Source organism: Petaurus breviceps, unplaced genomic scaffold, assembly GCF_028583685.1.
Source record: "Petaurus breviceps papuanus isolate PSGF00001 unplaced genomic scaffold, PetGlider_PUasm1.0 79, whole genome shotgun sequence".
Lineage (NCBI taxonomy): Eukaryota > Metazoa > Chordata > Mammalia > Diprotodontia > Petauridae > Petaurus > Petaurus breviceps.
Window position 1 is genome coordinate 25,325,502 of NW_027186523.1, and position 26,211 is coordinate 25,351,712.

General features: G+C 35.3%; 1 protein-coding gene across 1 annotated transcript in view; it reads left to right on the forward strand.

Moving 5' to 3' along the window:
- The window catches only part of LOC138175717 (voltage-dependent calcium channel subunit alpha-2/delta-1-like), a 429,557-nt gene that overhangs the window by 140,621 nt on the left and 262,725 nt on the right, over positions 1 to 26,211 (forward strand). Inside the window, exon 2 of the mRNA XM_069106216.1 lies at positions 7,138 to 7,182. Coding sequence (XP_068962317.1) covers positions 7,138 to 7,182 — 45 coding nt within the window. The remainder of the gene's footprint in view (positions 1 to 7,137; positions 7,183 to 26,211) is intronic.

Here is a 26,211-nt window from a genome sequence, read left to right on the forward strand (position 1 = left end):
TGTCTACATCTATTTATATACCTACATTTATCTATACATTAATATATATATATATATATATATATCTGTCCATCCATCTGTCTATCTATCCATTCATCTATCCATCCCTCCTTCCCTCTATCCATCCATCCATCCCTCTATCCATATATCCTGAAATGTTATCCCTACAGTCAAGGCGATGGGAGAAAAGAAAGGAAAGAAGTCAGATGCTGGATGTAGCTAGCTAACTGGCAGCAGGCCCCATGCCCTGTTTTAGGACACCTGTTACCCTTTGTGACATCTCTAAACTGTTGTCATAGAACCCTTCTTTTTCACTATTTTTTATTAATAAAGACAAATAATCACTAAAAGAAGAAAATACTGAAAGGCAGTGTATGTGTGTGTGTGTGTTAGAGGACAAGAAATGCCTCTTTCCTCAAAGTTTATATTATGAAAGAATTTAAATTTCACAAAATTACAGAATTTGAAGGAACTCATATTCCATTTGCTCCAACAGACACCTGAGCAGGAATCCCCTCTGCCCCACATTTAGCTTTTAAACCTTTGCTTAAAGCCCTCCAGTATATATGGGAAAATCTGCCACCTTCACAGCCCATTAGACATAATTTGTTTCATTGTTTACCCAGATAGCTGCCTTGAATCTGTTGTCTTTGATTTCTAATTATTGTTCCTTATTTGAAGAGAGTAAATCTGTTATATTTGTATTTTCTGCAGAGCTATGTGTTATCTTAAGAGCACAAGGTATCTAACCAACCAGCACTTGTTAAGCTCTTAATTCTGTAACATTTAGTGTGCTAAGCACAGTGAATGCAAAGAAAAAGCAAAAACAGCCCCTGCTTTAAATTATCTTACAAGTATTCCCTAAACATACAAATTTAAGTAAATGGATAAAGAAACATTTTGCAATTTTGGACGATTTAAATTCCATTGCACTTCTTTGACTTAAAAGATTTCTTTGCCTAGATTTTGGCAGTCTGTTAGGCAGGGGCTTGCAAAAAGAAATGGACTCAGTAAAAATATTGAACTCTGAGGAAGATCCATGGTCATTGTGTGATATCAAATAACTTGAAATTCTTTCTTTCTTTTTTTTTATTTTTGAGGGGGAAAGGCAAAGCAATTCGGTTTAAGTGACTTGCATAAGATCACATAGGTAGTAAGTGTGTCAAGTGTCTGAGACTGGATTTGAACTCAGGTCCTCTTGACTCTAGGACCAGTGCTCTATTCACTGTGCCACCTAGCTGTCCCAAAAGTATTTCTTTCTAAATGATTTTTTTCTACTTTGTTTATATGGAGAACGGATTTTGTTGAATTAGAGACCATGCAATATTTAAAACATCTTAGGAAATATAGATATGAGAGAGAGATCCATATTTGTATGTATATAGACACACATATATATATATATATATATATATAAATGTAGTGTTATATATAGAATGCCTAGTATAGTATATATATATATAAATATCATATTGTGTATATTTTAGTTTAATTATAATCATATGTAATATACCATAATGTTTATTTGTAATATGTGTAAAATATCTGTACATATATATGAAATTAGGAAATGAAAAAATATTTTTGATGTTTTAATGTCTTTAGGGACATTGGAGGATGCTTTGGGAAAATGATAATTTATCAGGGAGAGTCTATAAACTACAGATGCAAGTAGCTCTTAGGAATCCTCAAATGAGAATAGAGTTGTTCCACTTCCATTTTTATTTTCACCTCCAACACAGCTGAAGGAGTGATGCTTCAGTTCAAATCAAGTTCAACCAATATTTATTGAACGTCTACTTCTGAGCAAAGCACCGTGCTAAGAGTGACAGTGTATCAAGTGAATTATATAGCATGTCTATTTTCCAACTTATTGATCCAGTGACTAGAATCATGCTGACAATTCTTTTTTTCTTTATTTGACACATTTTGACATATTCTCTCTCCTGTGACTATAGTATATTTGGTCTTATGATTTTATATATAAGGACTCATGCTTTTATGAAATTAGACTCTCCCACTAATGGATTGCAGCCCCTTAAAAGCTTCCACTGCCAAGAAAAATGTGATACCCTATAGTCAGTTTTCTGGTGACATCTCTTTGCTTAACTAACTGCCTTGTGTCATTATAGCTTTCTAGGTTGGGAGAAGTTACCATAGCTTTCACTCTATTGATATATCCTTTGATAAGTCAAATAAGAACTCCATTCCACAAGAAGACATCCATCAAAATAGATTGTTATTGGAAGTGATCTTATTTGTAAAATAATACTCACCCTGAACTATTGTTCTAGTAGCCACGTGCAGATTAAGCCACATAATTCTGTTTACTTGTTGGTTCATTCTAATATTCTTGTCTAGAATTTTTAGCTTTATGAAAATAAGATTAATCCCATTTAATTTTGTTCAAAGAGACCCTGGCTATATCCATATAGATACTTCAGGAATCTTAAGAATAAATATAATGTTACCTGGAGAGGCTTATACGAACTGATCCTGAGTGAGAAGAGCAGAACCAGGAGAAATTTGTACACAATTACAGACACAACATATCTGTGATGACCAACTTTGATAGACTGGACTTTTCTCAGCAATGCAGTGATTAAGTCAATCCCAAAAGACTCATGATGGAGAGAAATGTGTGCATCCAGAGAAAGAACTAGAAAGAACTGAGTTTATATCCAGATGGAAGCAAAATACCTGATCTTTTTCCTTTTCTTGTTTGGTTTTATGTCCTCTTTACCATTTTTCATTCCATCTGATACAATCCGTCTTTATAACCTGACTAATGTACAATGTGAAAGTAAAAAAAAGAATAAAAATAATGTTACTGGATATGAATTAATTTTTTCCAGTTTTTCCCTTCTCTGTTTAAGAAAGTGAATTGAAAATGTCCAAATAAAATGAAAAATTTTTTATTTGTTCCCTGCAACCCAATTTTTAAAATTCAAAATTATCTCCTAGGTATAAATCAATGTTACATAGAGAGATCAGTGAACTAACAATTAGGTTTGATCTCTGGACTCAGGAAAATTTATTCTTCTGGTATCTTTTTGTGCATGCAGTATGTACTGATGTCACCCTTTGACATAAAACTCATTCTTACTGAAAAGTTATTATGCCTTCTCCAATTCACCAGGCATTCTTGCCTGATTCTTGCAAAAGCCCAAAGTTGCATGTGTTTGGAAGTAATGAATCTATGTGAAATAAATTTAGTTTGATATATTTTATTTGGTAATGCAAATCAAAAATTCTTCCATTTTTTGCCACTTGTCTTCCTTTGTTAGATTATGTCTCAGAGCTTTAGTCTTTATTATGATTTTTATATGTTGCAATAATTTTAAATGAAGTTGCCTGAAAATCTTAATTATAGAATTTTTCTTGGAGCTTTTTGGAAGGACAGAACAAGTAATACATTTTGAATAGTTTCTGTTTTCTAAAGAAGAGTAAATGTTTAAAGAAACAGAGGGGAAAATCCATGATAGTTATCTCACAGGTAAAGAAAAGTCATTCACAATATTGAGTTGGTGCTCCCAGAGAGAGGTGGGAAGGGAATTAGTAGGTGAGGGGAGAAAAACAAAACAAGAATATGATCCTTTGGAGAAAGATGCAGTGGCAAATAATATCATATTCTGAAAAGAAAAAGAAAGAAAGAAAGAAAGAAAGGAAGGAAGGAAGGAAGGAAGGAAGAAAGAAAGAAAGAAAGAAAGAAAGAAAGAAAGAAAGAAAGAAAGAAAGAAAGAAAGAAAGAAAGAAAGAAAGAAAGAAAGAAAGGAGGAAGGAAGGAAGGAAGGAAGGAAGGAAGGAAGGAAGGAAGGAAGAAAGAGGAAGGAAGAAAGAAAAGATCAAGGAATCAAGGAATATGAAGAGTTGGATAAGACTGTTCAACATGGAAATTAGTGAGTACCTGGCCTTTAAGGGAGTAGTTTGACTATAGTGGTGGAGGGAGAAAGTAGATTTTAAAAGTACATTGAGAAGTGAGGGAGTGAAGAGAAATATGGGAGAAATAAGTATAAGGTCTACTTTCAAGAAAAAGTTTATCAGTGTAAAGGAGGAGAGAGACTATGGTAATTTAAGGGAAAAGAAGGATGGATTGGAGTTGGGCTTGTTTTATTTTGGTTGTTGTTTGTTCCTTTGTTGTTAAAATCAGGAAACTTGATTTGTCAGTAGAAAGAGGGGAAAGGAGCCTGTTTAGAAGCACATAATGAAGAGAGAAGAGAGAAAAATGATTATTATGAGGTTTTCAAAGGAAATTAGAAGGAAAGGATCAAAGTCACAGATTGATCCTGCTGAAAATGTTGAAGGTGTGGCTATGATAGTGGTTTCCTAAAGTAAGGAAGTGGGGATGGAGATTATAGAAATTAAGGAAGTTGAAGAATTTAAAGAAGTGTTATGGATATCAAAGCCCACAGCCATGGGAATGAAAGATTATCTAAAAAATAATACTATAAAGTATATCCTGAAATCATGAGGAAAAGAGTGTCCTCATAATACTAAATGACTACAACAAGGATACAGAGAAGTTGGCCTCATTGTTGAAGGCAACACCATTGTTTTCTTTTCTCAGGTTCAAAATCGTGGTGTTGTCCTCACATCCCTATTCTCATTCACTTCTTATTTCACTAGTTACCAAATATTGTCTCTTCTGTCTCTACAAGTGAAGTCCCTCATTACTTTTCCCCAGGACTGTTATAATGAACCTCCTAAGTGGTCTTGCCCCACCCTCAACTTTCCCCCCCTCATTCTTGTCCTCCAAAGCTGCCAAAATGATTTTCCTCTCATATCACTTCCTGACGCCCATTTTCTCCAATACTCATTAAACTCTAGCAGCAACTTATTATTTCTAGGGTCAAGTATAAGTTTAATATAAAACTCCTCACAAGCTGGCTTCTTCCTCTCTTTCTATTCTTCATACATCTTTTCTTTTCCCTCCCCTCCCCTCCCCTCTCCTCCCATCCGCTCCTCTCTCTTTCCCTATTCTCCCCTCCACTCCCCATCCCCATCCCTGACTGGTCCCCCACTTGCTGATTGTTTGGACCTGACTGGCTCAGAGTGAATGTAAATATCAATTGTTTCTGTTTGGGCCAGAAACCCTGAGGATCTTGTCCTCCCAAACTGACATTTTTCTCATTGAAGTCAAAGAGGCCCTTCTTTGCCTCATTTCTGACCTAAACTTAATCACAAAATAGACATTCTCTTAATCAAACTGAGACCTGGTAAAACCTTAACTTGAAAAGGCCAAAGTCTCCCACTGCACCAAGGATCTAGTGGTCCTGATCTACATCTGGCCATTGGACTCAGATGACCCTGGAGGAGAGAGTGAGACTTCTGGCTTTGCACAGCCCTGCCTCACCTAAATCCAATACACTTGCAAGTCATGGCATCACCTTCCTCATATCATGATACAAAAACAGTCATATATATTACCCCCCCCCCCTTTACAGATTCTATAGTCCACCCATACTGGCCAGTTGCTGTTCCCTTATACCCAGTATTTTATTTCATATCTTCATCCCTTTGCACTGGCTGTCCCCCATTTGTAGAATACTTTCCCTGCTAACAACTGCTTCTTAGAATCCCCGATTCCTTCAAGATTTGTCTCTAGTGCCACCTACTGTTAGAGACCTTTGTGATCCTTCCCAGTTCTCTGTCTTGCCCTTATAAAGCTACCTTGTATCTATTGCATATGTTTCTTGTGAATTACAATGTAGCACATGTTGTTTTCCTCATTTAAATATAAATATTTTGACGTTTGTGTTTCTTTTTTGTTTTTCTTTGTATCTCCAAAATTCAACATAGTAAACACATTTAATAAAAGGGCATGTGGTAAACATCTAATAAAATGTAAAGGATGCTGTTTCGTTATCATAGCAGGGGAATGATCAGAGAATAGTAATGTGGGGAAAACACAAGGAAGGTAAGGAATATGCCAAGTATGCCAACTCTTCTGCCCAATTGAGTGTCATAATTTTGCTACAAGTAATTCACATCATGAAATGTAAGAAATGACATGATTTTGGCAAGGACTTAACAAGCTCACTTTATAAGGTTTGTGAATTTCAAATAGACCATTTAATGATGTGGGAAGTGAATTTCACTACTTTTCATTGTGAATTTATGTGTCATTTGAAAAAAAAAAAAGAGTAAACCAGTTCTTGGGTTCCTGTAATTTTATCTAACTGTGTAAATATACATTCCTACATATTATTGATATAGTTTTTCGTGTTTTTTTTTTCCTTAAAGACGACTGTGATATCAGGGAGGTCATGACATGATTTGCATTGAATTGGATAAGTGGTGGAGGCCAGTGCAAAGTCACTGGCCTCACTTTTTCCTCCAGAGCCATCCAGGTCCAGTGGCCAGACGTAGATCAGGATGACTGGAAATGGTCCTGGATACAGTGGGAAACCTTGGACTTTTTAAACTAAGGTCTTTCTGAGTTCTCACTTTGAGTGAGACAATGACCAGTCATCCTGATCTATATTTCCTCCTGTCCATTCCTCTATCCAATTTTGTTTTTTGGTGGGTTTTTTTGTTTGTTTTTTGGAGGGCAATTGTGGTTAAGTGACTTGCCCAAGCTCACATGGCTAGTTTTTGTGTTAAGTATCTGAGGCAGGATTTGAACTCAGTTCCTCCTGACTCCAGGGCCTGTGCTCTACTCACTGCTCCACTTATCTGCCCCTTCCTCTCCAATTTTGATGGCTGAAACAAACCTGGTTATCTTGGGGTTTACTGGCTAGATTTCTTTGTCAAAGATCATGCCTTAAACCCAATTCACTTTGGATCTCATTGATTGGACAACAATTGGTCCCTGCCCAAGCACCACTTAATGGTTATTTTGGGGCCCTTCTGGCTCAGAGTGAATGTAAATAATAACTAGTTCTCTTTTGTCCACTCAGCCTGAGGTTCTTCCCCTTCCAGTTTGATTTTTTGTTTTTTTGGTTAAAGGGGCCATCCCTTGACTCAATTCTATGGTCTTTTAATGTTCTTGGGAAAGATGGGCTAAGTCTATAGACTCTATAGACTATTGTGTGGGGAAAAAATGGCAAAATAGATTATAAAAATGGATATAGAACATACACTAGTATTAATTTTATTTTACTTCATTTTTCAAATAATTTTTTCTTTCTTTTTTAGAGTAATGAAGTTGTCTACTACAATGCAAAAGATGATTTCAATGAGGTAAGTTTTGTGTATTTAATATGAGATTTGTTACAATTTGCAAAGCAATAGCTGCTTTCAGTTAGGAGTTTTTTATATATTGTAAGATAATACAAGCAGATACTCATTATTGAGAATACAGCAAGTGTAGAATTTTATTGTTAATGTAACTTAACTGCAATTGTCAGTTCGATAAGCAGTCATGATTGAACTCATGTTCACGTAATATTGATACAGCCTATATATTTTATAGCATTAAATATCAAGTAATTAAATCCATTTTTTATAAAAAAAAAAACATATGTACAACTTTTTGGTATATATAAGGTTCTGGATTTGTCCTGCAATATCAGAGACCAAATCATAATCAATGGGGCAGGGGGGAGGGGGTGGAATTTCATAAGATCTTGCTGTGTATCAGACACTGTGCTAAGCTCTATAGGGTAAAAAGAGAGGCAGAAACAGTACCTGTCCCTAAGGAGCTCATGTTCCAACATATAAAAACAGGTACAAAGACATTTGGTTGGTTGTTGTCCTTTGTTATCGAAGAGAACAAAAATGACATCACTATGTTTGAGTTAAGTTTCAGTGCATCTGACTGTAGCTGATCAGACTGATATGAGCTCAGAATGCTCTAAGAAGGTACATGTAGAGTATGTGAAAAGTAACCTTATAAGGGAAACTTAAGAAAGGAATATTAAATCCAGGGCTCACTAAAAGTCTGTTTAGTTAGATTTCAGGAAAAAAAAATGGATTTCGTATTTCTCCAGATAAATGCATAAGAACAAAATTGTCACAGTCTAGCCCAGTCTATATCATTCTCTTGAGATGATCCATGAAAGTAATTCTTAAGCATTTTGGTCTTAGGGCCCTTTACAGACTTAAAAACTATTAACAACCCCAAAGGGCTTCTATTTTGTGGGTTATATCTATTTATTCTAACAGAAATTATAACTAATACATTTCAAATATATGTATTTGCTAAAAAATATTAAAATAAGTCCATTATATGTTAATGTAAGTAATATTTTTAAAATGAGGATGTTTTTCATAACAAAAAAATATTAGTGAGAAGAGTATCATTGCTTGAGACATATTTATAATCTCTTTAATGTCTAACTTAATAGAAAACACCTGGATTCTTTTATGTACTTATGCATTTAATCTATTGTGATTTTTTTTTGAATAAAATATATGGAGAAAATCTAGCTGGGTAGTTGGAAAAAATGCAATCATATTTTAATGACCAAGTAACATTTTAGTATTTTTATGAAAATAGCTTTGATCTCGAAGACCCAGTTAAAAAGTCTCAGCGATCCCCAGGGTCCTTGGACTAGACTTTGAGATACCTAACTATGGGATTCTTTTCCAGTAAATTAATGGAAAAGCCAGGCCAGTTAGGAGTTTATCATAGGTAAATTATCCATTTTTTTGGAAGATTAGATCATGTACACTCTAAGATTCCTTAAAACTCTGAGATTTTATGAGTCATGATGGCTGTAATCATCTGAAGAGATTTGATAAACAGTAAAGACCAGACAAACCAATGGTTTTATGTTCCTTATTCAGCATACATTGGCAAGTACCTGTCCAGGCAGAAAGATTGCTGTGGGCTGGAACAAATTCCCACACAGCTGATATAGTGAGTAGAGCATTGTGATCAATACAGGAATTTAATCTGTACCTTATTCAGAAGAAGGATGATAGTGGTGATGGACAAGAATCTTGTATAAGAGCTAAGTGGAACTTGATAAAAATAAATGTACTGCTGCATCACCATTTTAGCTATATTAACCATCCATGTGGAAGGCCACATGATCAATTTCCCCGCTCTAATTGGTATTGATTGTGTACATGGATGAAATTAATGGGTAGTCTTTGCCATGATCCAATTTGACTGCTCTTTATAGAAACTGCCTTAGGATTAGCCTTCAATAGCTGCTGGGGGAGAAAAATATGTTTACTTCAGTTCTCTTGATAGCTTTTTCAAAATCTTAGTCTTGAAAAATCTTCATTTCTTTGTATTCGTGGCTATTCTAGCCTTTCACTGCTGTTCCTACATGTCATAGATCACACAAACAGAAACCCACATATTGTGCCTATGTATATGTATACTTGAATTTTGGTAAAACATAAGAGAATTTGCTCATGTCTATCACAGTATTATTGCAAATGACAATTTACAAGACCATTCTCATGGAATAGAATTCAGTGTGCCATATCCCATTCTGGTATACCAAGGAATACGCATTCCTTCAACCACCTAAGAAGAAAGTAAAAGAAATGAGAGACTGAATTTCCTTTGTTTCAAACTTTCTGTTCATTATTTCTGACACTAAGTAGACTGCAGTGTATGAAATGTGTAATTGACAGGTATACTATCAAAAAAGCTGTTTGTAGAGTTTCTACTCAGTGACTGACTGCAAATAGGATATCACCTCAGAGGGGTATAATTAATTTGCAAAAGGTTTGAGATTTTTGCATGCTCCTGTTTGGTTCATGGAGATTCATGTGGCTATCACTTGAAAGGACTACAAGAAATTGATCTGTGATAATGCCAGGGTGAACCAGAAGATTTTTGTTCTGCATCTTCAAAAAGTCTTTTCATCTTTGAGAATCATCCTATATGTGCTTTGGGCATAGATATTCAGGGTAATTCCATAATAAATGTATTAACGTGGACTCACTCTAAAGTGGTTGATATCTTGTTGTTGATGTTGTCATTATGTTACTAATATTAGTAATAATACGTGGACTCACTCTAAAGTGGTTGATATCTTGTTGTTGATGTTGTCATTATGTTACTAATAATATTATATTTATTAGAGCTACCAAAAAGAATATATCTTATGAAAAGATACTAATCTACCTTTGACCAGTGTAACCTTCAGATGCATATGTGTAACTTTGGAGACCTTAAGACATGAGAGAATTTCTTTTTGCCTGACATAATTTTAAGGCGATTTGAATATTCAAATTTACAAGACAATGTAGTTTAACAAGAATAAACAGAGTATCACAGTCATGTTAGAAGTTACTCTGTGAACTGCATTATAGGTCCAGACTCCAGCCCTCCCCCCTTAAAAAAAAAGAAAGAGTTTACTATGGCTTTGTTATATGGGGGAAAATTATACTGTAATTGTTTAATTACATCATAGCTACTAGTCTCCCTAGAAAAGCATTCTTCATTCACACCAGTCAGAAATATTTCTTAAGTAATATGTTTACTGTACTTGAAAAGATGGGGTGAAATTTTCAAACTTTTTGGAGATATCACAACCTTTTTTATCTTCTTTTTATTAAAGTTTTAAATTATAAAGCTATGCCAGAGATACAGAAAATATATAAGGCATTTAGACAAAATTCTATGTTTATATGATACAATCAAATATTGCATAAAGACAGATCACATTAGTACCACAATTCATACTTTCTGTAAACTAATGAAAAGCGATACATAGTTCATCCAGAACAATTACAATTTATTTAATTGACTTTGAAAATTAAATGAGAAAAAATAAACGTAGAAAATTACCAGATTGCTCACCTCTGTATTTTTCTAGTTTTTTGATATCGAGATAGATTTAATTTTTATTAAGCAAGACCAATTACACTGGCAAATCTCTGCCCTTTAAAAATGTGTATGCACACCAGTTACTAGCGAAAAATTGCTATTGAATTCTTCACTATGAAGGTTCCTTATGCTGATTGGTGATAAACTCTCAATGGTTAAGACCTCAGCCTTTGTACTCAATTCAATTCAACAAGGATTTGTGTGTCTAATATGACCTTGGGATTATATTAAGTCTTCAGGATACAAAGAAAAAAACTATGGCCCTGCCCTCAAAACACTTATATTCTAGTAGAGAATGCTTTGATGGGGGGAGGACTAACAACTGAAAGGATAAGGGAAGAGCCTTGTTTAGGAGGTGGCTTCCAAGCTGCACTCTGAAGGAATCTAGGGACTTTAAGACTCACCATTCTGGGGATAGGAAACCACCTGTGCAAATACATCATGGCAGGAAATAGAATGTTTCATATGAGTAACATGGGTTACGCTACTTTGACCTGAAAGGGGAGTTCAAAATTTGTCTGGAAGTTTAAGTTGGAGCCACAGTGTGATGGGCTTTGAATTGAATAGAGCAGTTCGTTTTATCCTGGGGTCAGTTGGGAGTCATAGAAGCTTTTCAATTAGGAGACTAACATGTGTTTTGGGAATGCCACTTAGAAAGCAGAGTGCAAGATGGATTGCAGAAGGGAGTTAGGAGGCTGCTGATTTCCCTCAGTAGTCTGAGCAGGTCCACTGAAGGCCAGCACAAGGGTAGTAGTGACTGTGTGAATGAGAGGAAACAGAATCAAGAGATAGCATGGAAAGAGAGACCAGATGATTTAAATACTGGTTTGACATGAAGGAGGTGGTAGGGAGGAAAAATAAAGAGTTGAGGATATATGAGTGTTCAAACCTGGGTACCTGAGAGGTTAGTGATTCCCTTTGCAGAAATAAGAAAGTTAGGGAAAAGGGTGGATTTCATAGGGTAGATGATTAGTTTTCCTTTAGGCACACCCTGGGTGAACTACCAAGGGGGAGGTATCTAGCAGGAAGAAGGTGATGTTGCACTGGAGAAGCGAGGGAAGTGGGAAGGGAAGGAAGGAATTAAGCATTTATATAGTACTCATTATGTATCTGGCACTGTACTAAGCACCTTCTACGAATATGATCTCTTCTGATCCTCACAATAACTTGGCAAAATAGGTGTTGATACTATTTTTATTTTACAGCTGAGGAAAGTGAAGCAGAGGTCCAATGTCTTACCCAGAGTCACACAGCTATAAAGTGTGGAAGGACTTGAACTCAGATCTTCCTGAATCCAGGTCCAGTGCTTTATCCAGTTTACCAACAGTGACCTAGAGCTCAGGAGAGTGATGAGGGCTGTATATGTTGTCATTGGAATAGAATTGGATAGTCATTGGACCATCAATTCATGGGAAGTGATGAGATCACTAAGAGAAAGAGGGTAAAGAAAGAGAAAAGATGGTACGTGGAACACACTCATGCATAGGGAATATGACATGAGTGGTTTTCTAGCAAAGGAGACTGAACAAAGAATAGTCAGACAGGTAGAAGGAGAAACAGGAAAAACTAGTGTCATGAAAAGTCGAGTTAGAGGTCGTGGGCAGCACTAACGCCCATTTTTTTTGAAATGTTCAAAAAGAAAGGCTAAGGGCTAGATAGAATAAATAACAACTTGATAGAAATATGACAAATAAATAGATGGATGAGAAATGATAGACAGACCGACAGACAGACAGACAGACAGACAGACAGACAGACAGACAGACAGACAGATAGATAGATAGATAGATAGATAGATAGATAGATAGATAGACAGGAGTAAAAGGAATATATTCATGTTGATATAAAAGGCTATGGTTCTTTTCTGCCTTATAAAGGGGAAAACATTTTTATTAGAGCACTGATAAGTGGATTTTTATTAGGGAAATGACATTTAGCATCTACTGTATAAATTAGTGTTAGTACTATGAAAACTGGATATAATGAGTCCAATTCTCCCATGCCTAAATTCCCCATGGTTTGTGAACTAGGTGGCTGTAGAAAGCTATGTTTTCTTTTACACCACTGGGATGCATTGGAATAGTAACGGGTTAAACAAAAAAAGTTCTTGATTAAAACAGGTGCTTGGAAAATTTCTGAGTTAAAAATTACTCTAGGGAAAAAAATATTAGGATGTTTGTTTTCTGGAAAAACCATGAATGAATGCAAACATCTTGGAAATAATTGACTAATGGCTAGGAAATGGAGATATGATTTGGAGAGTCTGGAAATTTGAAATCCTAACCCACGTGTTTTTGTTCTCTGATGTACACTATTTTTACTTTGTTTCTCTTTTCCCTTCCTCCCCCCACCTCTCCATTCCCAGAAGGCTGCAGTAAAGTTTAGATATGTTTCTCTATAGCTATAGATATTATGTACCTGTGTGATTTTAGGCAAATCATTAGATCTCTTTGGACTTCAGTTTCCTTATGAGTAATGGCCTGTAACTGTAAAATAATGAGAGAAGTTCAGGTGTTTGCAGTCTGGCTATGGGGGGTAGAATGACAACCTTACCCTAATAGATCAAAACAACATCCCAACAAACTGGCTGAAATCAATAATGATTTTACTAAAAAGGCAAATTAATCAATCTGGAACTGAAGACAAAATGACCAAATACCTCAGTGGAAATAAAGAAAAATTTAAAAATACAAACATCATACACACACACACACACACACACATTCACAACTAATTTAGTTACCTTAAACAGTGAACTTTTCCCTGAGTTCAGTGGTGTACTAATGCATAATATATGTGTTCTGATCTAAATAGTTGTAAATGTTTTCAGTAATAAGGTCAGTTATGTATGTTAAAAGTGAGTCTCATACCAAATGTCAATTAAATTCTTATCCTAATGAAAGTAACCCATTTTAATGTGTTTTGGTCAAGCATTTCTTCTAGCTTTGCAGTCGTTCCTTAACTATCTCAAATTGTTTTTTCTTCCCAGGAAAATTTTCACTAAATTGGCATTGAGTGTTTTACATGCTCTCCTTCCACAAAGGTTCTGCCTCATTAATTGCTATTGATCTCACATTTACAAGCACAAGTACTTGGTTTTCAGACTATGTTGAATAATATCAGATGTTTACTGATGCCTGGTTTGTAGGTATTACTTTGAAAGTAATGTTCAATGTATCATTTTATGTATTTTAATCTATATTAATAATGCTTTTCAGCTTTTAAACTAGATAGCTTATATATAATGTGAATGTTCAGTGAGTTCTATACATCAAGGTCTTGATTAGTGTGAATAATGTATCCTGTGAAGTGGTTTTGTTATTAGAATTTTCACAATATATTTCCATTGGGCTAGAACCAATGACTATATTTTACATAATTATAAATTTTAGTACTGCAAATACATGTCATTCTTTAAGAAACTCATTGAATTATTGATTGATTATCAAGCCCTAGATAAAAAAAGGATTTGCTCTTTAAGGAATGGAAGCACAATTGGCATCATACAGTTAATGTTGAGAATTTGGTTACCAATTATTGAGGAAAACTTTGTCAGCTAAGAAATCCTCAAAGTGACAGTAATAGTAGTATACTAAAGACTGGGACTAAAACCTAATAAGGTTTTGTATTATAGTGGATATATATGACATATAGATGACCTTAAAGCCAGGAACAATTGTGTTGAAATCCTACTTCCTACTTGTATTCTGTTCCATGGCAAAGTCGCTTAACTCAGTGATCTAGGTGACTCTAAGACTATAAATAGCTGAGAAATTGCAACCAACATGGTACTCCTCCCTCTCATATGGCTTTTTAAGCTATTAACCTCTTGATTGATAAACTTGGGTGCTATTGGTAAAATCTTCACTCTCATGCTATTCACTCCTTACCCTCAGCTCACCTTATCATAACAGCAAGTTCCCATTCTCAAGGTAGGCTATGTACTCTGGACAGTAAGGGAGCTCCACGGCATAAGCAGACCTGAGTGAATTGTGATCCCCATTCCTTAACCAGAGCAGGGAACCTTCGGTCACCAGGCCACATATGGAACTCTAGGTCCTCAAATGCAGCCTTTTGACTGACTCCAAACTTGGGCTATACTTGAGGACCTAGAGGGTCACATGTGACCTTGAAGCCACAGGTTCCCACACCTCTGTGGCCTAACCCGTCCTTTTTCTGAACCGCCATGTTCCATATTGAGGTCACCACTATCCTTCCAGTGCCCTGGATTCTCAACCTTCTATTCCCTTATTTCTTCACTCAGTGCTCCTAATAACATTTTAATTGCCAGATCATTTGACCTTTTCAAAATCCTAAAACTTGTGCTGTCTACATTATTTGACATGTGACCACCCCTTGTTCTTAAATACCTCTTTTCTCTACAGGTTACAGAAAACAATGTGTGTTACTTATAAAAAAAAAACCCTCATATCTTTACAGTTTATGTGCAAATAAAAATTGGAAATATAATTGGATAAATAATTTTCTAACTTGTTTTAAAACTTCCCAAATGATTTTCAGGGGATTTTGTACCCGTTTTGTATCTATAAAAATGCAACAACTTTGCATTCGTTTACAAGAATAACTGATTGACATCAGAGAGATAGACTGGTAAAATTTCAACAAATACCATAATTAGCTAATTGGATTGAAAAATTATTGTGATTAAGTGTACACCCAAGGACAGATGTACTTCTTCCATTATCATCTGTGCATGATTTTGTGGTATCTTTTTCAACCATGAAAGCCACTAATACAGAACATCAAAATAAAGTGTATTTAGTATTGGAAATTTTTGTTATTAAATCTGAAAGTGTTTTAAAAAGTTGATAATTAAGAGTATTCCATCATTCTGGCCTTGCTAAAATATCATTATGAGTACTACGCTAACTAGAAAAAATTAGATCATCAAAAAATAATTTATTATTACAAAATAATATTTCATTTCTATCTTATTCTTTTACATTTCTACTTTATGTAAGTTTTGTAGTGAGCATAATCATTAATCCAGCAGTTCAGGTTTTTTATAAATAATTAATATAAAGATATTGGGTTACATGCTCAACATTTTTTCTTATAGTGTAAATGAGCAAAAAAGATTGAACAACATTGTATCATGTCACATTGCCTCTTTTTAAAAAAATAGACTTAATTAAATCTGTATAATTTAAAATAGATATCTTTTATTTTTATATTACTTAGGTTTTATCTTGATTTTTCTTTCTCCCCTATCCCTAAGAGCCATCCCTCACAACAAAAATTTTTTAAAGGAAGAAGATAATCATCAATACATGAACAAAAATATCTCATTTTATATCCTATCCCTGTGTATGCACATCTGCAAAAAGTAGGTTGTCATGTCTTTGTATGCCATATTTGAAATGGGTCTAAGCTTATTTCTAATTATGCAACATTCATTTTTAATTAGTTTGTGGCAGTTCTTTCTATTTACACTTATATAGCCATTGCATACATTATTTTCCTGGTTCTGCTTGCTTCTCTTTATAGTAGATCATGTGATTCTTTATATGTTTCTCATCATCATTTCCATCATTTCTTAAAGCACAATAATATTCCATTAGTTAGTCAACAAATAAACATTTATTAACCACCTACTGTGTCTCAGGCACTGTGCTAAGCAGAGGGGACACACAATGTACATATATATGTACTATACACACACACAAACACTCCCTGTTCTCAAGGAACTTACAGTCTAATGGAGAAGATAATACATGAAACGAAGCTGCAAAGTGGGATGGGGAAGGAGCAGAGAAGATAACTGGCATGGAGCATGATGGAGAAGTCTGAAAAAGTACAGTCAGATGAAAAAGGGGACTATGACTATCTTGGGCCCCCTCTTTAAGTGGAATATTTAGATGGCATGGTTCTGCCTTCCAATTGGAGAAAAAGAGGATACTGACGGTGTGAGTACCAAGGCTGATTTGATCTTCAGAGCAGTAGGGATTCCACAGTCTGTTTAGCTATTCAATGATGGGCATGTTCTTTGTTTCCCATTCTTGGATACCACAAAACGTACGGTTATAAATTTGTCTTATTCTGTGTAGACTTTCTTTTTGTCAGTGACCTCCTTGGAGCTGTATACCCAGCAGTCCAATCTTTGGGTCTAAAGGTATATACATTTGAGCTCCTTGATTTGAGTAATACCAAATTACTTTCCAGAATTATACAAATTTACAACTCCATCAACAATACATTAGCGTGCTTATCTTTCCACAACCCTTCTAACATTGACTTTGTTCATCCCTCTTTATCTTTGCCATTTGCTTGAGGTTGAGATGAAACCACTGGGTTATTCTGATTTGCATCTATCTTATAACTAGTAATCTGGAGCTTTCTTTCTTTTTTTTTTTTTAAAGCAATCGGGGTTAAGTAACTTGCTCAAGGTTGCAGGGCCAGTTATTTCTGGGTGTGGTGCTGAGTATCTGAGCTCAGATTTGATCCAGGTCATCCCAACACTGGAGCCAGTGCTCTTACTTGCTGAGCTACCTGGCTGCCCCTGGAGCTTTCTTTCATATGATTTTTTATTTGTTTGCAGTTCCTTGAGAACTCTCTGTTCATATCCTTCAATCACTTATCCATTAGGGTATGGACTTTGATTTTATGTATTTATTTGAGTTGTTTATTTGTGTTGAATTGTAAACCCTTATCAGAGATATGTGGTAAAAAGATTTTCCCCCTATTGACTGCTTACTTTCTTATCCTAGATGCATTGATTTTGTTTGTGCAAACCCTTTTTAGTTTCTTGCAGTCAGAATTGTCTATTTTGACTTTTGCAATTTTATTAAGAATTAATTTCTTACCCATTAATGTGAAAATAATATGTTCTTACCATTCATTCTCTGCCTTCTTTGCTTATCCCTCTTCCTTTTCCAGGCCTCTTAATCTAGAGAAGGTCAAATATTTTACTTTGTGGACTTCTGTCTCTTTTTTCCTTAAATGTGTATTGATTTATTTTTGTGGATTTAATATAAGGTGGATCCTTATATTGACTACTCCTAAATTTAGGTGTTCTTTTGAGTTTGGAAGAAGTCAAAATAAAACTAATCATTGAATCTGCCAATGTTCGTGAGCACATAGTTCCACTTTCTTGTTGTGTATCTCTATCTGGGTTGCCTAATAACACATCAAGATTAATATATCTAAAACTGGGTCTATGACCTTCCTTGGAAATAGTCTCTAATTGTTGACTTCCTAGTAATCTGTTTGCTAATTTAGGGCTAATCGCTATAGCTAATGAAATAAGAATTCCTCAATTTCACAGAATTCGAAAATGAGGTGGAGACTTATCGATTTCTTCTGTATATTGAATTTTCTTCATTTGATGGCAAACTCCTTTGCAGATGAGTATTATGTAGTAAATCCAATTCTTTGTACTAAGGAGAATAAAAAGAAAAATTACATATCCAAAATATATTTAGTAAAGTATATTCTCTGCAGCCAGCTGGAAATAGGAGTTAGTATACTATGGTGCACCAACTCTCCAGATTGTAGTGCAATGGTAATTCTAAAGATAGCTTCCTATCTTTGCCTTTCTGTATAGGGGAAAAAAATCACATCTCTTATGTATATTTGATTTGCTCCCTCCTTTTGGAGGAGTTCCATGATTGTGATTAGTCGGTCAGTCAGTTAGCCAACATATTTATTATGCATTTAATATAGTATTATTTGCTACCACCACATATAGTCAACATTTAGGGATAATTAAGCACATTTTTTAATAGAGCAGGAAAAGAATATGAATGGTAATTGTTCTTGACTTACTCAACATTGGCTAACAAGGAGGAAATCAAGGCCTATGTGTGTATATAGATATACAGATAGACACATATGCACATACACACACACACATATATATATGCAGACACACACTCATACGTGTGTTGTAAGAGAGAGCATGGAAGATAACTTATTGACATTTTTTAGGAGTGAAAGCAAGAAGTAATGTACAGTTAACATATGCCAACTGTTTGACTTTACCTTATTCCCAAGACTTGAACTTCTCCCCTCCCCTGCCCCACCCTGGGGATTCAAGATGTGACATGCTAACTCAGATTCTTCTTTTTTTTTTTTGCTTTCTTGAGGGCAGTTGGGGTTAAGTGACTTGCCCAAGGTCACTCAGCTAGTTTTTGTGTTAAGTGTCTGAGGCCACATTTGAACTCAGGTCCTCCTGACTCCAGGGCCAGTGCTCTACTCACTGTGCCACCTAGCCGCCCAGGTAACTCAGATTCTTCAGGGAAAGCAGAATAAACTTCCTGTAGCACAAAGATTGTAAGAAGAAAGGTCTTTCTTATTAATATAGTGGAGAAAAAACTATACAAGGATCATATATAATAGAAGACTTCAAATCATAATTGTAAAACAAATATGATGTCCATGGATAAGCAGTATCAGCAAGTTATCAAACATTCTGGAATGATTGCTTTTCTTCTTTCTGTTTTGGATAAAACAGGCCCATATAACAATTGTAAAAAATAGCTCTATGATCATCTCTCTTGTCCTGCCCTTTAGTACCTGGAAGATATGACAACTGCATGGTAAATGCTATCCCCAGACCTGTCTTTCTCCCCATTTAACCCCCATTTTATGTGTTCTTCCCTCTCTTTTGAAAAATGAGATTGGGGCAGCTAGATTGCACAGTTGATAGAGCACTGGCCCTGGAGTCAGGAGGACCTGAGTTCAAATTCAGCCTCAGACACTTGACACTAGCTGTGTGACCGAGAGCTAGTCACTTAACCCCAACTGCCTTGCCCTGCCCCTCCCCCAAAAAAACCCAACACCCATTGAACTTAATTACTGCAGAATGTTGTTTATTGACCATGTAACCTTTGCAAGGTATCTAGAGATCTCGATAAAAATTTTACTTAAAACAAGATTCTTCTTTTTTTTTTTTTCTGTGAGTCATTTTTTCAGCAGGTGGCTCCTCTAGAAAGGTTTAAATTAGCAGCCAGTGTCTGAAGTTATTGATCTCTACTCTGGACCAACTGTTGGGTGAGATTCCCCCTGGGCTGCCCTGGGTCCCAAGTAGAGAAATACTCCAACAGTAGTTAAATGTAAATCTGTAGGGGTCGCTATGTGGCACGGTGAATAGAGCACCAGCTCTGGAATCAGTAGGACCTAAGTTCAAATCCAGCCTCAGATACTTAACACAGAAAACTAGCCATGTGACCTTGGGCAAGTCACTTAAGCCCAATTGCCCTACCTTCTCCCCTCTAAAAAGAGAAAAAAATTTGAAAAAAAGAGAAAAAAGTATAAGCATATATTCTGTTTTAAATGATATTAACTAATTTGCATTCTTCAGATTCAGGAATTTTACTTGTAAATACAAAAGTGTAAGAAGCAGAACCACATCTTTATTCACATAATTAAAAAGCTTCAGAGCTGCAAGGACTAGATATTATGGGAAGTGTTATAGCAGTTAAAGATTTGTTGGATGTCACAATTGTAACTTGGGACATCTTTGATTTCTTTTTCTTCCTCATATCCCATTAGTCTCTAAAATGCATTGATTTTATATGTCAAACACATTTTTGGATTGTTGTATATGTGTGAAGTGTTTATTGAAATAATTGAAATATTTATTCATTAATAAATATTTAGATATAGATGTATGTTAACAGTCAGTATAGAAATGCTAATGTCCAAATTGGTGCTATTATTTGCAAGCCAGGTAATTAGCTGGTTTAAAATTATAAATAATTCATTTTCTTCACCAGGAGATAAAGGAGAGGAATTTATTGGCTAAGTGGGAGAACTGGGTGTTCAAGTTTTTTTCAAATGTAATATTAGAATTTATTTCCTTTTGTTTACCTTGGGCAAGGGGTGCATTAGTAGGAGAAAGGATAGCAGCTGGTAAAAGTGGCTGTCCTATCTGGTTCCATCAGCTACTAGTCAGCTCCTTATCATTCATCTAATGGCCAATTATCAGGTCTCCATACATAATTAACGGCCACTATAAATTGTAACAGAGGGGCCACTGCTGGTTGAAGAAGCAATATATGGAATAAGGACAGAAATACTTGTTTATGATTAGTTCAGGTGAGAATTCATAGTTGGCAATCTGGATTTTGAGGTCAGTGTAGAACTACCATCTAGGCTACTCTGCTGAGGAATAAAGTCACTTAAGAACTTTTAGGTGCGCCAGCCATAATTAGATCTGCTCTTTGGTTCTGCCCCTACACTGGAGCAAGCAACAGTTATCATTTCCATACTACAATGGGCTGTATTTTAGAATTGGAGCACATACTTCTATTTATGATTTCTGAGTTGACATCAGTAAGTTTTAGTATTGCTTTAGGATTAATTTAACTCTATTTGAAGATATGGATGTGTATAATATGTGTGAAAGTGTTACTATATTTCAGTCTTAGATACATTTCCTTTTCATCTTACAACAATATCATTTCCATTAACTTATGAAATATTTATTATAGCATACATACAAATTTTATATTGACAAAGTACAATCTTGCTAAAAAACAAGTCAGGAGAATAAAAAATACAATGAAAGAACATCACTGAAAATCCCTTTGCCTATATATTTTGACTTGGATAAAACAAATGAGAAAATATAACAGGAAAAAAAAGTTCCCATCCCTCCATGAAATTTAAATCAATATTTCCCTTGAAGTTGAAATGTTTTGCCATTTAGTTAGTTGCTCTAAGGCATCTGTTTGAGGGGGTTGTGATATTCCCCAAAGTTCAGCAAACACAAATTCCCCCAGAATTCTCTCATTCTGCCAACTCAGCATGCTATTTAAAAAAAAAAATCTCACATAAGCAAGAAGCAAAGGATCATTGCAAACTCTTAAAACTTAATTCTAAGACCTATGTCTCTGACTAAAGACAAAATGATATCTATTTACCATAGAATTCCCAAGGTCTTTGGACTCATTTGATTTATTTGCAGCATTTTTTTTTATTGTGTTTATGTCTGTACTCATCTGGAACATTGAACTTATCTTTTGGATTTCCTTGAATATTTCTTCTATTTACTTCATATTTTGCCTTAGTAGATTCATGTCAGAATAAATACTAATACATGAAAGGAGTCCCAAATGTAATATACAAATCATCCAGAGTAATTTGTGGAGTTTTCACATACCTCGCTTTTATCTGTAAGATACAAATAAACTTGATCATGGAGTATTGTAGTTTGCATATATATGTTCCATCAGTTAAGTGAAAGGAAGAGTCCACATTTAAATGCCATTTCTGGCATTTTTCTCAGGAGAGGGAGCAAGAGAGGGGAACAAGAAAGTTTTTAATAAAGGGGATGTAATGATAAACACAAATTACATACAAGGGATTTTTTAAAAATATATTTGTTGTAGCAACTCCATCATATATAGGAGAGAGTGGTTGGCATGTCATCAGGAAGACCTGGGTTCCTATCACATTTATAAGCTGTGTGACCCTGAGAAAGTTACTTAACCTTTTCGTATCTCCTCCTTTCTGCACCTTCCTATGACTTACCTGTGATGTAGCAATTGTAGTTGGTGTTCATGAAGAGAGGTCCTTTAGTTTAAGTTCCCTACACTTAACAAAAATCACAGATTGCTTTCATTTTTACAGTTAATTACTATATTTTGTAGATTTTTCCTAGTATTATATGTTAAGGCCACTTCTTTTAGTGTATATAAATATCTTTCATTATTTCAGATAGGAACCATTTTCTAAGAATCATTCAAGTAACAAGCCCCCAGGTGATGGGGGTACCCATCAAAGATGAAGCAACTCCCTCTTGCCATGAGCTTACAGTCTAATTCTAAAGAATGAAAAGAAAGATGCTAATTATGAGCCACTTGTGTTTGTTTTTTTAATTTGTTGATGTCTTTTGTTTTTGTATCATCTTCATTTCCAAATACAGTCCTTCCCCCTCCTACCCAAGGAGCTTTACCTTGTAACAAATATAAATCAAAAGATAAATAGGTGAGCAAATGAATGAAAAAGAAAAGAACAAAAGCACCATGACAAAATCAACCAGCATAGCAGCCATCTCCAATGATACCTTTAACATTCTACAATCCTAGTTCCCAACATAGGCAAAGAGAAGAATTTACATTTTTTTCATCTCTTCTTGGGACCAAGGAACAAGTATTTTAGTGATGAGTTCAATCCATGTATAAACACTCAAGTGTTTCAACTTGTCTGGCTGAATGACAGCAAAGACAATTAATCAAGCCCATCTTTTGATTTTATTTTTCCTTGAGCTGAGTCATTCTTTTAGGAAACTAAAAGGTAAATTCAGTTGAAATGTTTCCATGGATCTTGTGTAGAGACACAGGTTTCATTATTTGTCTTGTAGAAATGTTAACAACTCAGTTTAATGTAACACTTTGTATCTTAAATATATTTTTCCATATAACAACCCTATGATGTAATTCACACAAATAATATTATACTTATTTTATAGATGAAAAACTGAAGTTCAGAGAACAGAAGTAATTTTCCATAGATAGTCCCATACTTATAAATCAATTAGCAAATATTTATTAAATTCCTATCAGTCAAGCAATACCCTTCAACTTGGAGAGACAAAGATTAGTCATTCTCAAAAAGCTTACATTCAGTTGAATCAAGCAATGTGTATACATATAAATAAATATAAAATGAATTAAGAAATGCAAAATCATTTTTGGAAAGAGAGGTTCATTAGAAGTTGGAGTATCAAGAAATCTTATATAGAAGTTGGTAATTAAGCAAAAGGATGCTAGGGATTCTACGAGGTGAGATGATAAAAGCATGTAGGGCAAGCAGCTTCTCCAATGGCACAGAGATCAGAAAGGAAATGTGGTGGAGGAAAAACAATTATGTGGATGGACGATGCCATGTGTCAGGGGAACTAAAGCATAAATTGAGAAAAGTAGGCTTGTAGATAGGTTCTGTAAATGCCAAATAGAGGAATTTTATTCAATCTCTTTTTTTATTTTTATTTAACAAAAAAAAATTTTTTTTTGCTTGTTGGAGGGAAATTGGGGTTAAGTAACTTGCCCAAGATCACACGGCTATGTTTTGTGTTAAGTGTCTGAGGTCAGATTTGAACACAGGTCCTCCTGACTCCATGACCAGGAGGTGTATTCACTGAGCCACCTAGCCTCCCCTGAATTTTATTCAATCTCAATAGCAATAAAGAACCATTGGAGTTTTATGAAACAATCACAACGCTGCATTGGGAACATCATTTTGACATCTATATGAATGATAGATTGGGGAAGGAAGAGACTTGAGAAGGTTCAACCCCTTAGGATGTTATTACCATAATTTAAGCAAGAAGTAGATAATGATGGAAGATGGATAAGTAGAGATTAATAGAGGTGGGGAACCTGTGGCCTCAAGGTCACATATGGCCCTCTAGGTCCTTAAGTGGAACACTTTGATCAAATCCAAACTTCACAGAACATTTGTCTTTGGATTTCTGATTCAGTCAAAGGGCTGCACTTGAAGACCAAGAGAGTCACATGTGGCCTCGAGGCTGCAGGTTCCCCACCTCTGAATTAGGGGATGGATGAGGGAGATACGTAGGAATCTATATGGCAACTAACAATATAGGAGTGTGGGAGAATGGCGGGAGTTCATGATGACTTCTTGTTTGATAGCTTAGATGATGACCAGGATGATAATGCCTTCCATAGATAAAGGGAAGTTAGGAAGAAGGGTGGGCTTACGGAACAAAATGACCTCCTTTATAGGTCTTTTTCACTTATTCCTGCTTCAGGTCCTTCTCAGTTCTTGCCTGAAGATTTGCAGTAACAATAGATCTCCATGCATCCCCATCTCCTTTCTCCAATACATCTGCCACCCAGTGACCAGAGTGATCTTAAAACACAGTTCAGGAAGCCCCAATGTTTCTTACTTGTGTTAAAGGTCAAATGCAAGCTTTTTTGTGTAGCTTTTAAAACCCTTTGCCTTCTAACTTCACTCTTCCATTTTAGGTTTGTTTCATGTTAATATCCACCATGCATTCTATGGTTTAGCCAACCTGACCTATTTTCCCTGTTGTTCCTCACAAATAATTTACAATCGTTTGTCTTTGCACATACTGTTCCTCATGCCTGGAATGACACATTTCTTCTGTTCTGACTTTTAGAATCCTTTGTTGTTCAGTCATTTCAGTCATGTTTGATTCTCTGTGACCCCATTTGGAGTTTTCTTCGCAGAGATACTGGAGTGGTTTGCCATTTCCTTCTCCAGCTCATTTGAGAGATGAAGAAACTGAGGCAAACAGGACTAAGTGACTTGCCCAGGAATTCTTACCTTCCTTCAAGAAATGTTATCCTATATAGGAAGTCTATTCCAATCCCCCCCCCACTTCATCCCACTCCCAGTTGTTAGTGCTTTCCTTCTAGCCTTTCAGAAATGATTTTCTACATTGTATACATATGTGCATATATGTGTGTGTATGTACACACACATTAACTCACAGAGGTAAGCAGGAAAGCAATGAATTCTACAGAATATGTCATATGTACAATCCTGTATTATAAGATTCAAGTATACTTTTTAATAACACTGTTTTTCATATGTTGAAATTATTTTTTCCATTTTTTCCTTGAGATGAGGGGAGTATGAGAAAACATTTTTCCCCTAGCATCTCCCAATATCCAAAGGAATATTTTTTTTATTATTTCCACTTTCTTATATTCCCTTCCTTCTCTAAGGTGATTTTGTCTTTCTTTTATATCACCCCCAACCTCTTGAGTAACTGCTAAATCTAAATTACTTAATGCCATTTCACCTCCTCCCGATCTCTTGTTCTTGGTTTATAATGGCTAACCCTTCAAACTGAAAATCAATGTTTACGCCAGGAGCTTCTTGGATTCCTTGGTCTTCCTTCGGTGAACCTTCTCCCTGTAGTCCCCATTATCTCTATGGATGCTACTTCCTTGGAGTACCAGAATCAATGAATTTGTTTTCATTTGGAAGTCTGCCTGTTCTGAAATTCTGGAATTATCTCTATAAACAATGTATTGTGCTAATCAGTGCACTCCTTTGTGGAATTTTAGTCCCACTACATGCTTTTGCATAGTCACCATGGCCTTTTCGCCATCAATTCTGTCACTTCTAGAAGATAGTTAATTCTAATTTTTTCCATTTTTATTTTTTTGTGGAGATTTTTGTTGTTGCTATTGTTGTTTCCTTTGTCTTTATCCATTATGGGGAAGTATTTATTTTCTTTATTTTCTCTATTTTGCCTTTCCTTGTTTCTCTGAGGCCTATTTATCCCAGAGCACGCAGATTCAGCAGACATTCATATATCATAATTAGTAGCAGCAGGAGATGCAGAAGCTTAAAATGTATAGACATTAATTCTAATCTTTTCATTCTAGCAGGCTTTCCTGGAATTTTCTCTCAGGAATGATCTAAATATACTTTTGGAGTTAATTTAAAAATATATATACTTTATCTTAACATATGAATAAACAAATTTATGCTGTAAAACATCATGTAATTTT